At 39.5% G+C, this 12,861-nt stretch overlaps 1 protein-coding gene across 4 annotated transcripts in view; it reads left to right on the forward strand.

Annotated features, from left to right (window-relative positions):
- Positions 1-1,906: 1,906 nt before the first annotated feature.
- The window catches only part of nup54 (nucleoporin 54), a 71,286-nt gene continuing 60,331 nt past the window's right edge, over positions 1,907-12,861 (forward strand). Inside the window, exons 1-2 of one of the 4 annotated variants that reach the window (XM_039750779.1) lie at positions 1,910-2,311; positions 12,103-12,204. In XM_039750779.1, the coding sequence (XP_039606713.1) occupies positions 2,269-2,311; positions 12,103-12,204 (145 nt within the window). In that variant the 5' untranslated portion in view covers positions 1,910-2,268. Of the gene's footprint in view, positions 2,312-12,102; positions 12,205-12,861 lie in introns of all 4 variants that reach the window. The other 3 variants (XM_039750781.1, XM_039750780.1, XM_039750782.1) reach the window with 3 other exon arrangements.

A 12,861-nucleotide genomic window follows, 5' to 3' on the forward strand; every position in this document is an offset into this window, starting at 1 on the left:
GGGAAGACTTTGGAGGACACCCGGAGAGCTGCCGGGAGGACAGCTGGCACTTCCGCCACGCTGGGGCGTGGCCAAAGGAAGAATGCCGGAAACACCTGGTGCTCGTCCGGGAATCATATATAAGGGGCCGCCTCCCTTCAGTGAGCAGTGGATGTCGGGTGGAAGAGGACAGAGCTGGAGAGAGGACGGGAGGCGGCCAGGAGAAAGACAGTGGAACTGTGAGGACTGTGCTTTGGGGAATCGGTGCTGGAGGCACTGGGGTTGAAAGTGCACTTAATTATTGTAAATATTAGTAAAAATAAACAGTGTGTGGTGTAACTTATGATGTCCGTTTGTCTGTGTCCGGGTCCCAGTCCACAATATATATATATAATATATATATAATATATAGAGTAGATGTTGTTGCTGTTGTACTGAAACCACTGTGTTTTCCATGAGCAAGTCGCTTCAATTGAAAAATCAAGAATCAAAATGCACCATGCTTTTCAAACCAAATTCTCAATTTGGACACTTTTGACCTCAGTTGTATCTCATGCCTCCTTTTCGACAAAAGCTCTTTCTCCTAAGGAATTTTGGGACAGACATCTGTTACCAAGTTGATTCTTAAATGAAACGTAAAGGAGAATCTCTGTGAAGTCTCCTGAGCCATCAAATATCAACGTTTGAGTGGTAAAACGTTACTATGGGTCAGTTTTTGTGCAAGTGGCACACCTAATGCGGAGTCACCAGTGTTTTAGTTACACAAAAAATTTACAAAAAGTATTAGACATTATTTCTGTTTTGATCACAGGATTGTATTCACCTACTTTCTGAAGGGAAACCTGTCTATTACTTCGCAAACTCTCGAGTGAATGGCCATCAGTTCAGGGTTAGTTCCACCAATTATATTGTAGCGACCCGTGGTTGAGTCTTAAAAGTTTTCAGAGCCGTACTCAGCCGTGCACTTCCCCCAAGCTGGTCGGCTAGCGGAATGCTAGCGCCATGCACGCAGCTGTACCTATCTCATAAAGCCAGCGAGCACTCGTGTCTCATACACCGCATGACTCCGAGTGTCTCGGCAATCATTGCTTAGATGAAACCTTAGCAATAAACAGCTCTGTCCTGTTGTATCTTTTTATTAAGCAGATAGTCAGAAAACAAAGCACAATCTCATTGCATAGCCATTGCCAGGGTCATTAACGAAGCCACCTTTCTCATTGATGGTAACTATTTACAATTTAGTAACCCCGGACGGCAATAACCCAAACCCATCCCACCAGTTGAACACAAACACATACAACAATTACAAAAGGAACAATAATTCGATTACCTTGCTAATTTAACACAACAGTAAACTTTACATAAATTACCCACAATGCATCATGCCGCCAGCACTGGCTGCCGGGTCACTACAATATACTTCTGTAGTGGAAACATTTGGCTCAGAAACGAAATGAATGGACGGATAGCACATTAATCATCAACATTATCTCTTAGAAAAACAACATTTTGTAAAGATTTGATAGAAAAAAGTAAAATTACACTAATTAAAATGCACCGTTAAGGCAGTGGCGGGTCCAGTCAGACTGGCCACAATGAAAACCTGAAGCCCTCGTAAATAGACGCAGCCCTTCCATCAAGACGTCCTAGTGGCAAATACTGGAAACAACAGCAATATTTATTTCTGTAGCACATCTTTAAACAAAGTATTTAGCTCATGCGTGGGTATTCATTCACCCAGGACCGCTGCATATGAAATAACTCGGATGTCCTTCAAATATATGGAATGCTGGTCAAAAGCAGAACGACGATCCTTACTGCTAACTAATGGTGGATTGCTCTGTATATTTTGCACTGTGCTCGTTGCAGATATCAGGATTGTAAAAATGATTTATTTCCTAAACATGTGACTGAATATGGTGCAGACGGCTTGGAAGACCACGTAGGAGCTCATCTTGGTCGACGTTGCTGTCCATCCAAGAGCACATTCATTTTACGTAACGGTGTTTGGACGATGGCAGCAAAGCCGGTATAGTGGAATAAAACTTAGGCAAACCGAATAAAAGTATTCGTTATTTGTGAGGCACCCACTGAACAAGTCTTACAAAGATCACCGTTATCTTTAATACGGTTTAGTATTATTATCACCAAGCTATACGGAGCAGCTGAGCGACACCCAACAGTCCGCTGTATGAAATTGTTCCGTCTTGACAGCGTCACGGAACTATCGCACTGTCAGTTCGTGTTTCCAGCCGGAGTCTCGGCAGCGGGAGCCGGAAAGGTATCATCATGGCGTTCAATTTCGGCGGCACAGGCGCTTCTACAACTGCTGGTGGGTGTTTTAGACATCAGATGAAGCAGAACTGAGTCATTGTTGCTTTATTACATGATTTATTTAGGAACTAGAAGTACAGTTGCCGTTTGAGTCCAGTGTGGCCAGTGTCCGACTTGTGCTCACTTGGGACGGGATGGCAACAGGCCGGGCATGGTGCTTTAGTCAGTTATGTTTTTAGCAGCGCGCTGGTCGTTATCAATTTGAAGAATTGCCCATCGTCATCAGATCATTGTTTAAATATTTTTTCTATAATGCGTGAAAATGTCGGTGTCCAGTTTGGGTTTAATAACACGTGTGGTCAGTTTTAGGTTGGAGAAAGTAATTGTTCTCCAGTATATCGTTTCTCAGTTTAACTTTCATTTTATAGTAGTAATTATATTTATGGGGGGTTAAGACGTAAGTAGTATATACCGGAAATGTAAGCGATTTTGTGTTTCTGTACTTCATAACTCTGTTTATTTGTTCACTGATACATTGGCAGTATCATTTGAATAATGTCTTGGGACTGACGGATGCTAGCTGCGGATGATTCTTGGGTCATTTTCTGTGTTGCACAACCTTCTTGATTTGTGTTCGTTGAGGTTCAGTTCTGCCAGTTTAACAAACGAGTGTGTCGGTCGCTCTTTTATGTGTCTCGTCAATCGAGTTGTTTAGATGGCCTTTTTTCTCTTCTTATTCTGCATTCAGAAAAGTGCTCTAGTATGATCATCACATTTAGAAGAAAACCAGAAATGTGATTTCCTTTTTATTTTTTTTTAAATATTTAACTTTATTTCAATTCACGTTATTTATGTGTGTTTTGCTCCTTAAATTGTATCCAAATACTGAGAATGCATGATGAGCAGTGCAGACACCGGTGCAATGTTAAAACTGACCTGCTACTTCAGTATTTCAGGTATTTGTGTGCTCATCTATCTTCTTCTTCTTTCGGCTGCTTCCGTTAGGAGTTGCCACAGCGGATCATCTTCTTCCATATGTTTCTGTCCTTTGTATTGTTCTGTTCCGCTCTCCTTACTTTCCCCCTGCCTCCGGACACGTCTCCCCCACTTCTTCTCCTTCTTCGGGCAACAGTAGCCCAATTTCCGCCAGCACCCTGTTGGCTAACTGTACTGGTGTCGGCCGTTGTTAACGCGGGGCTCGGCCGATCCGGTATGGAAATTTGTATTGTTGACGGCATATTGATTTGGCAAAATTTTACACCGGATGCCCTTACTGACGTAACCCTCCCCATTTATTTAGGCTTGGGACCAGCACGAAGAAATGCGTGCTTCTCTATCTACTAACTGTATAAAGCAGAAAGGTCCGTGTGTCCACAGCAATCTGATTGGTCAGTTTAGCTCTGGTGACGCGAAGTAAGAGCGAATGCGAGATACACGCGGAGGAGTAAAGGCGCAATCTGATTGGTCAGTTTAGCTCTGGTGACCCGAGGTAAGAGCGAGTGCGAGATACACGAGGAGGAGTAAAGGCGCACGCTGAGAGTCCCCCCTCAGTGGTGGAAAGTTTTTTAACCTTGAGTCTGAAAAGCAGGCTGTACAGGAATGTGCTGGTGGAGAGATGGAGAGTACAATTGGAGCAAGTGATAGCTAACATTTTTCAGTTATTTTGTCTTAACTGAAGTGGTCCTCAAGTTTAGTCCTACAGGCCACCTTAACTGCAGGTGTTCATCTCAGTCACCTTATGCTTTTAACCGAACTCCTGTCTTTATTAAGCTAGCTGTTCTTTCCTTCTTGCCTTTGTCAATATAGATATTACAAATTGGATTTTCTAAAATTTTACAGACCTGTACCAGCTGTCTGTTTTGTGTGTGATTAATTACAAGGGACATTTTTTTTTCTCAAAAGTTTTGCTTCCTGAACAGTTTTTGGTTGTTACGATTGACCGCTTCAAGGTAAACATAAAGTGAATCTCTAATTATAGTTATTAAATGGGAATTTACTAATGCTGGTGAAGCACCATCTGTTTTATAGCAGAGACATAAATAATAATACATTTTATTTGTATAGCACCTATCCCATGCTCAAGGCACTTCACTGGGTTTAAGAAAGAACAGCATAGTATACAGTATATAGCATTGTACTAAACCAGATAGATGGATAAATAAAGAAGAGTAAGATGGTAAATTCAGAGAAACAGACACTGTGTCCTTTTTATTAAGGTTATCTTCACCGAGTACCAGCTCATCTATAACATGCCTGGACTATATCAAGTTGTTCATATTATTATTGAACACAAGGCAGGTTACTGGGAATATTTATGAGAAATTAACCAGTTCATTTACATCCAGCATTTTCAACCTTAAATAATACAATTTGGACTTGCAGAGTAACAGACCCCCTCATGGCAGCGTTAAGGATAGAGCAAGAACTGACATTGGATGCGATGAAAGTCTAGAAAGGACACACTCAAACTGGGCCAGTTAGGGTCACTAATGAACCTAAAACATACATCTTGGAACTTGGGGATGAAATAAAAGGAAAAGCCCACACATTATGCACTTTTACTACCTACTGGGAGGTGTCTGCGCTAAAATGCGGTTTCCTGGACCTTTGAAATAGTACCACTATGCTGCTATAATTTGCCATTGAATAAATAATATCAGAAGCCATCCTTGCATTTGTGGAAGATTGAAATTTGCCAGTCCGATTGTTGAAATGATTTTTTTTTTTCACTTCAGTCCATTTTAATTTATATAAAACCTTTTTTTTTTAGGCCGTTCTTGTGTTTTTTGTGGATTTAATAGTGGGACTCTGGTTGTTTTCTGCATTCCAAAGGTACTAGAGTGTTATACTGTGTTAGCCATTATGAACGTAGTGACAGGTCAAGTAAAATGGCACCTTTTATTGGCTAACTAAAAAAGATTATAATATTCAAGCTTTTGCGGCAAGTCAGGTTCCTTCTTCAGGCAAAGTGTCATACAGAAACTGGAGTTCCCTGGTGAAATAATCACTAACAGGAACAAACAGATAATGGCACATCTCCCTGCCTACAGAAAAGATGTGCCCACATTGGTAATACAGACTGTATAGTTATACCCCACTGCCAACTAGAACACCACACAAAGGGATAATTTTCCTGCAGATCATCTAATATGGTCTACCTAGTTCTCTGTATGAAATGTCCTGACACTGCGCTCTATGAGGGAGAAACTGGACAAACGCTTCGCCAGAGAATGAACTTACACAGGTTCCACATTAAACGTGGCGACACCTGTTCCTGTAGCAGCCCACTTCAACAGCCATGGACACTGTGAGAGGGACTTTAAAGTCACAGTGCTTACGGGCAACTTCAAAACACAGTAAGAGAGAAAAGAATGGGAAGTTAAACTCATGCTAAAATTGAACACATCACAACATGGCTTAAATAGAGACAAGAGTTTTATGGCCAGGTATGAGGATTGTTTGCATCTCTCAGACTAACGCAGACAGCCTGACTGCAGAACCACATTGTATGGAAAAACTCATCGGAAACTTCAAAAGACCTTGGTTAGACAGTTATCTTAGCCAAACATCTTGACTAGACATTGTTCTCCTCTCTTGCTTAATGAATCTTAAGTTGAAGAGGTCTACTCATTTTTTACATTTAAGATTTCTCACTAAAAGCTTTACCAATGTTATTTCTTGTCTTAGTGTGTATATAAGCACAGGGAGCTCCATGTCTCGTTGCAATTCTAGAAAGTTCATTCTGTTCATCTGGACATAGTTTTTTTTTTTCTTCTCAATACATCACTAATCCAAGTGACTTCCTCAGACTCAGCTGACTGCAGGTTTCTCCAACTTTATAATTGTTAATCAATGATGCTGGTTTGGTCATAACAATTATAAAGTTGGAGAAACCTGCAGTCAGCTGAGTCTGAGGAAGTCACTTGGATTAGTGATGTATTGAGAAGAAAAAAAAAAACTATGTCCAGATGAACAGAATGAACTTTCTAGAACAGGGAACTCCAGTTTTTGTATGACACTTCACTTGAAGAAGGGGCCTGAAGCTTGCCTATTGTAATCTTTTTAGTTCGCCGATAAAAGGTGTCATTTTACTTGACTTGTCACTTCATTCCAAAGGTGAGTCTTTGCTTTATTAGCAACTCTGAATCGCACCAGAGCGAATGCGTATGAGTACCTGACTGAGTGTGATGTCCTACAGTGTCCTGGCATCTCGGCTCAGCTCAGGTTGTCTTCTGTCCTTGTGGCCCACAGCGCACTGATGTCCCATTCAGGATTACATTTGTTGCTGGGATAGATATTTTTGTAAAATATTTGCACCTGCATTGTAATGTGCAAATGGTAATAGTGAAGTACACAATTATTTTCTCTAAAGAAGCTCAGTATTTTCTTCTACCTAGCTTTTATTTTGTTAGGTTCATATTCAAACAACTGGATGCTTTGTATTTTTATAGTAGAAATGTTAAGAGTAATGAATGCTTTTTTTTTTTTTTTGGGATGAAAGAACATTGAATGGCTGCGGTAATGATTGTTGATCTTTATATAATAACACGTAAATCTGTGATCCTGGTTAAGAGTATCAGACATTGCACCTGAAAACCTGCAAGATTTAAGAAAGATTACTTGATGGCGTTTAGGCTTTTTCTTTCTCCACAGACCATATTTGCGTAAATGGACACTAATGTGTTGTAATCATGCAGGTCAGAAAGGGTTTCTTCTTTGTTTTTGACCTTTATATGCATTAACTTTTGAACAAAACTGGACTTTACATTGTGCCTTTTTTGCTGTGAAAATTAGGTCAACCAAGCCCTGTGTTGTGTTTTTCTTTTTCCTTTTCAAACCGAGTCCATGTTCATGTAGAAACTGCCCTTCTGGGAATACCAGACCACATCAGAAACTGAAAACAATAGATGCGATCAGAACTGTTGACTCCTAAATTTGTGCAGCTCTGTGTTTAACTTCCATAATGACTGTTACACGTGCGTGACCTTTGTCATACATAAGTAATGATCTTCATCTCCACCCTGCACAGGCTGTTTTCATACTCGAGGTGAACCAGAAGACAAGGCAAGGAAGCACCAAATCTGAATAGCTGACCTCTGTGCAGACTTGTCTGAGCTCTCACTGCATTGTTATTTACAAAGGAGTCTTATAATTATTAACAAACAGTCTCTGAGAAATTATATTAGCAGCCGTGTGAAATAATCACTAACAGGAAATTTCAGATGCATTACTAAACATCTCAATTCTGTTTTGGATTCTTTTTTGTCCAGAAATTCTGTGTTCACAAAACACTAGTCTGAAGATGCTGCTATGTTTGCGATCCCTGATACTTTGTTACTATGACAAAAGGATGAGTTTATTCTTAAAAAGTGAATTATAAGCTGACAAATGGCACCTTGATGGGTTTTGTATATTGTGTGTATTTCAATAGGCAATGCTGAGCTGTTAGACACTCTCCATGTAATATCTGCAGCACAGAAGAGTGTTTACAACAGAAAAAACATTTTCTGTGCCGCCATTAATTCAAGAGTCTCGGACACGTGCCATGGAGGGTCCCAGTGGCTTTAAAGTTTCACTTCTGCCAATTTCTGAATCAGTAGCCTGTCCTTGCTGATGATGGGAAAAACGTGCAGTTTAATTCTGTGATTTGTTAGTGCTTTTATTCTGCACATCAGACACTTCTGACATTTTCAACAGAAAGCAAATCCACAATATCAGAAGATTTTGTGGACCAGAGCAGATACTACCTTGTTGTTTCAGCATTTCTATTAATTCCTCTCAAAGTTTAATTGTAATTCAGTAGATACTTTATTCTGATTATTCATAAGTGCATATTTTCAAAATAGCAACTGTAATTTACAAATTCCATGTTGGTTTGTTATTTACGTCTGTAATATTTTTATTTAATGTGGCTTTGTGGTGTGTGATAACTAGGGGGGCTGCACACAGACAGACACCAAGGCGCAAGTCCAGCAACACGCACGTGTCAGTGGGACTGCTAAGCACAGTACAATGATAATGGGCACTTTTTCTTCTCTTTCTCTTCTCTCTCTCTCCTCTGCCTCCACTCCTCCTGGCAAGCTTTGTCTTCTCCCTCCTGCCTCTGGCTCCCGGAGTGAAGGCAGTGGGCTTCTTTTATGCTGTACCCGGGAGTAGTTCCGGTGGCTTGTTAATGTGGTCCAGAAGCACTTCTGGTGGCACCCATGGAACCCAACAGGGCTGTGCTGAACTCCAACTGCCATTGAGCCCTGTGGGAATCCGAGGCACCGCTGCAACCCACGAGTGCTGCCATCTAGCTTCTGTGTCAGTCCTGTGAGAGGGACCTTAAAGTCACTTCAGAACACAGCAAGAGAGAAAAGAATGGGAAGTTAAACTCGTGCTAAAATTTAACACATTACAACATGGTGTTGTACCGTGTTAGCCATTATGAATGTAAAGAGAAGCCAAGAAAAATGACACCTTTTATTGGCTAACTAAAAAGATTACAATATGCAAGCTTTCGAGGCAACTCAGGCCCCTTCTTCAGACAAAATGTAATACAGAAACTAAAGTTCCCTGTGTTTATATCCACACACCAGGACAAGAAACAACAATGAAAAATCTTTAAATGAAAAATCTTAAATGTAAAAAATAAGTAGGTTCATTCAGGGCTAAAATTAATTAAACAGGAGAGAGAGGAACAATGTATGGTCAAAATCACCCCACTGTAAACTTGCACTATAGTTATAATGTCGCACAACCTGAGCCACTTTATAAAGCGCGTATGTACAGTACATATGATGACGATATCATTTTTAAGGTGAAATGCAGCAAAATATGTTTATTAAATTATACAGATAAAACTTTAACTTCATTTAAATAATCTATATTCTTCACTGGGAGTGTCGTGAAGGATAGAATAATTAAACATGTACTACGAAGATATTTTAATGTTCCTTAAATGTTTTGAAGAATTGGCACTAAGCTTACAGATGGCTTAACTTCTATTACGGAGCTGATTGTGTGGCGATCGGTTACTTGGGGAAAGAAAAGCAAGGACTGCAGTGGCGGCTACGCCAATATATATTGAATATAAAACAGAAAGAGAAAATAACAACACAGCTAAAAACGCAGCGACAAATTTCGGCAAAGGTTAAATGCTTGTGTCATGAGCACGAGTCGGCTATGCAGTGCCTGCAACGAACGTGGCCATCCACCGTGCATAAGCTACCTTACTGACATTGGCGGGTGAAGGAGCCACCGATTCTTCCTCTGCCCAGTGCCACCACAAGCCTAGAGCCGCCCCTGAGTACTGCTGCAATAAATTATTTCATCGCAGTGAAACACATGTTTAATAATGTGCTTTAACTCCTATTATCATAAAAATGATATCACATATACATCTCAGTATTTTAGTTATTCAGAGAGCTGTAATATCACGAATGTAATGGATTTCTGTGTCCAGTTGGAGGAAGAGAGCCGGTTTAAGCAGCAAGTAGTGATTCACACACACGGAGCACATAGAAGATCAAATATAAAACAAAGCATTTAACGTGCTACTTTAATTACGATGTGATTTGAGAAAGTGGTTAATTAAACGATTTTAAGATGAAGTTTATGATGTTCTACTTTAATGACAAAATAAACTACGCGATTAAAGTGGAAATGTCGAGATTGAAGTTGACATTTCGTGCTTTTTCCCCACTGTGTGCCTTTTTTTTTTCTCTGTACCCTAAAAAGCTTTCATATGACACTCAGACAGTGGGCTACAACTCGGCTTTTCACGGCGACTTTGATATGTGACTTCTTTTTATTTCCGGCACTGTGCGATTTTGTGAATGTGAGCTTTCAAGTTTCTCCAACACGCTATGTCACTCGATCAACTTCCTTTTGTTGATTATACCGCGGTTTATTTGAACAAATAGTATGTTTTTCCTTTGCCTCCACTTGGTATTCGCTGAAATTCTTGTATTTCCCCCGTGCTTTTCCCATTCTCTTTTCACAGAATGCTGAGCTTAAGGGCGATTTATATTCATTTGCATATTCAAAGAGGCGTAATTCTGGGTTGAGTTGGGGCGTTACATGAAGTGCGTGCACGAGCGTTAGTTTTCACGCTGATCGGGATTTATGTAGCGGAAGAACGTTGAAGTTGGAGTACACACAAATTCCTGCATCTGGATTTTTCTGTGCGTAAGCACATTTCAGCTTTTGTGCTTGCGCCATGTTATAGTGCGAGTTCTACGCACGGCGTTATACATGAGGCCCCTGGTGTCTATGTGAACTGAGGGAATTTCAGTCTCTGTGTGACACTTTGCCTGAAGAAGGGGCCTGAGATGCCTTGAAAGCTTGACTATTGTAATCTTTTTAGTTAGCCAATAAAAGGTGTCATTTTACTTGACTTGTCACTACATCTATAATGGCTAACACGGTACAACACCCTAGTACTACAGATTATGTAGTTTTAAGTGTTTCAGCGGGTGAGCAGTGAGGAAGTGATATGAATGCAATCATTTAAGGCAATTTATGTTTCAAGTTTATTTGTAACACATTTTGTTCCAATATAAGCTCGAGTATTTGTCAGTTTCTTTGTTACACCTTGCCTGATGAAGGGGTCTTAGCTGCCTCAAAACTGTTTCTTTGTTACACCTTGCCTGATGAAGGGGTCTTAGCTGCCTCAAAACTTGCATTTATAATCTATTTAGTTAGCCAATAAAAGGTTTCATGTCACCCTACTTTCTCCTGTATCAATCTGTGGCTAACACAGTACAACACTCTACTAGTAAGCGTACTTAGTCATCACAAATTGCTGTAGTGAATGTAGGCTTTTGTTCAAATCAGAAGCCAGTTCTTGGTGGTGTTGGGATTCGAAGAGGTTATTATTATGAGTTTAAAAGTTCGGCTTTATGTTTTTGACATAATTATGTGTTTTAGGCTTCCCTCCTCATGCTTTGGCCAGTTTTAATGTGATATTTGTTATCATTGTGTGTTTGTATGTGTCCTTGGTGTGTTCAGCCCACAAATGAATCAACCTGAAATATCCATATTATGTTTAAAAAAAGGAGAAATGGTTTATAGGAACTTTTCTGGAGTGTTGTTTTTTTTTTGTACAATAGAAATGCCCATTAAACTCTGTTTGTTGGGGGAAAAAATTGGTAAAAGTTGTCTCAGATTATCATAGGTGTACAGATTTTCCCAGAATATGTTTTTAATATTATAATCATTCCAAATCTGCCTTTTTTTTTTTTTTTGCTTTTACACTTTGGAAAAAGGTTCCATTCTTGCCACCAGAACTTCTTTTTCATAAAAAGAAAGGTGGTTTGAAATAAAGCATCAGTCCCGGAGAATGGAGTAGAAACAAAGCAATATGATCTGATTGTCGAAGCAGTCATCTAAAACATTGAGATTTGAATATTTCATATGAAATGTATGCATTTGTTCAGATTTATCTGAAAGGGGGTTAAAATTACTGGTGTTGTGTACTTCTTAATAAATAAACTGGTTAATTGTGGATAAATGGCAAAAATCAGGTCTTTCCTGTCGCTGTCTAAACAAATGTAGTTCCTCCATTAATCAATGTAATCGACTAGAAATTTTAATCAAATTTCCTTAACTAATCATCCCCTCTCTTACGTTATGTTCTGGCCTCTCTACTGTCATGCATCATATTCATGTTCCTCTGGGCATTGGCCAAATTTCTCCAACACATACCAAGTTAAATGTAACCTTAATGCAAAAGGATGCTTATTTTTTTTTTTTCCTCATCTCATGGGTGAACATTGTATAACTCTGGAATATGGATGTTAAGTTGGGAGCCATATCTAGATATAGGTGGATTTGCATTCAAATGTTATTTTTTTTCTTTCCTCAAAGGCGCCACTCCTTTTACATTTGGCTCATTTGCTGCTAAAACAACAGCATCAACTGGTTTTGGCTTTGGCTCAACTACCACAACGGCCCCTTCTGGATTTGGCAGTAAGCTTTTTGTATTTATCCTTTGCTGTTTCACACCTACATATTGTGTATTTTGACTGAAAAGTAATATTTTTTTTGAATACCATATATACTCGCAGATAAGTCAGGACTTCATTTTATCATATAATTTCTGATATGCAATAATGTCAGTCATATAAACTCGCGCTATTCGTACAAGGGATTATGATATGCTTACGCCCACCTGAGAGAGTAACCACGGAGCAACTGCCTTTTTTTTTTTTCTCTCTCTATTGTGACCACACGGTAATACCCAAACTATTCCAAAGTGACATTTGCACTGATTTGTGTTTTTTGCGTCCCACACCCTTATACACCTTTATCGTTAGAGTATCCCTTATCTACGATGGAGCGTTCAATCAGAAGAAAATATGAAGCTGGTTTTAAATTAAACATCGTTTAAGTAGTGAAAGAAATTGGTGACTGCGCTACTACAATTAAATTTGATGTGTCTGAGAAACTGATGTGAGATTGGAGGAGACAAGAAGATGTAAAAATAAAAAATTAAGTGTTGTATTTTTTGAACGGGCGTATAAGTCAGGGTCTGATGTCATGATCGTGTTTTTTGGGTTTCAGGACCTGACTTATATGTGAGTATATACGGTATTTACAATTTTATCAGTTTTACTTTGATTGCTG

The sequence above is a fragment of the Polypterus senegalus genome, chromosome 4 (genome assembly GCF_016835505.1).
Source record: "Polypterus senegalus isolate Bchr_013 chromosome 4, ASM1683550v1, whole genome shotgun sequence".
NCBI lineage: Eukaryota > Metazoa > Chordata > Cladistia > Polypteriformes > Polypteridae > Polypterus > Polypterus senegalus.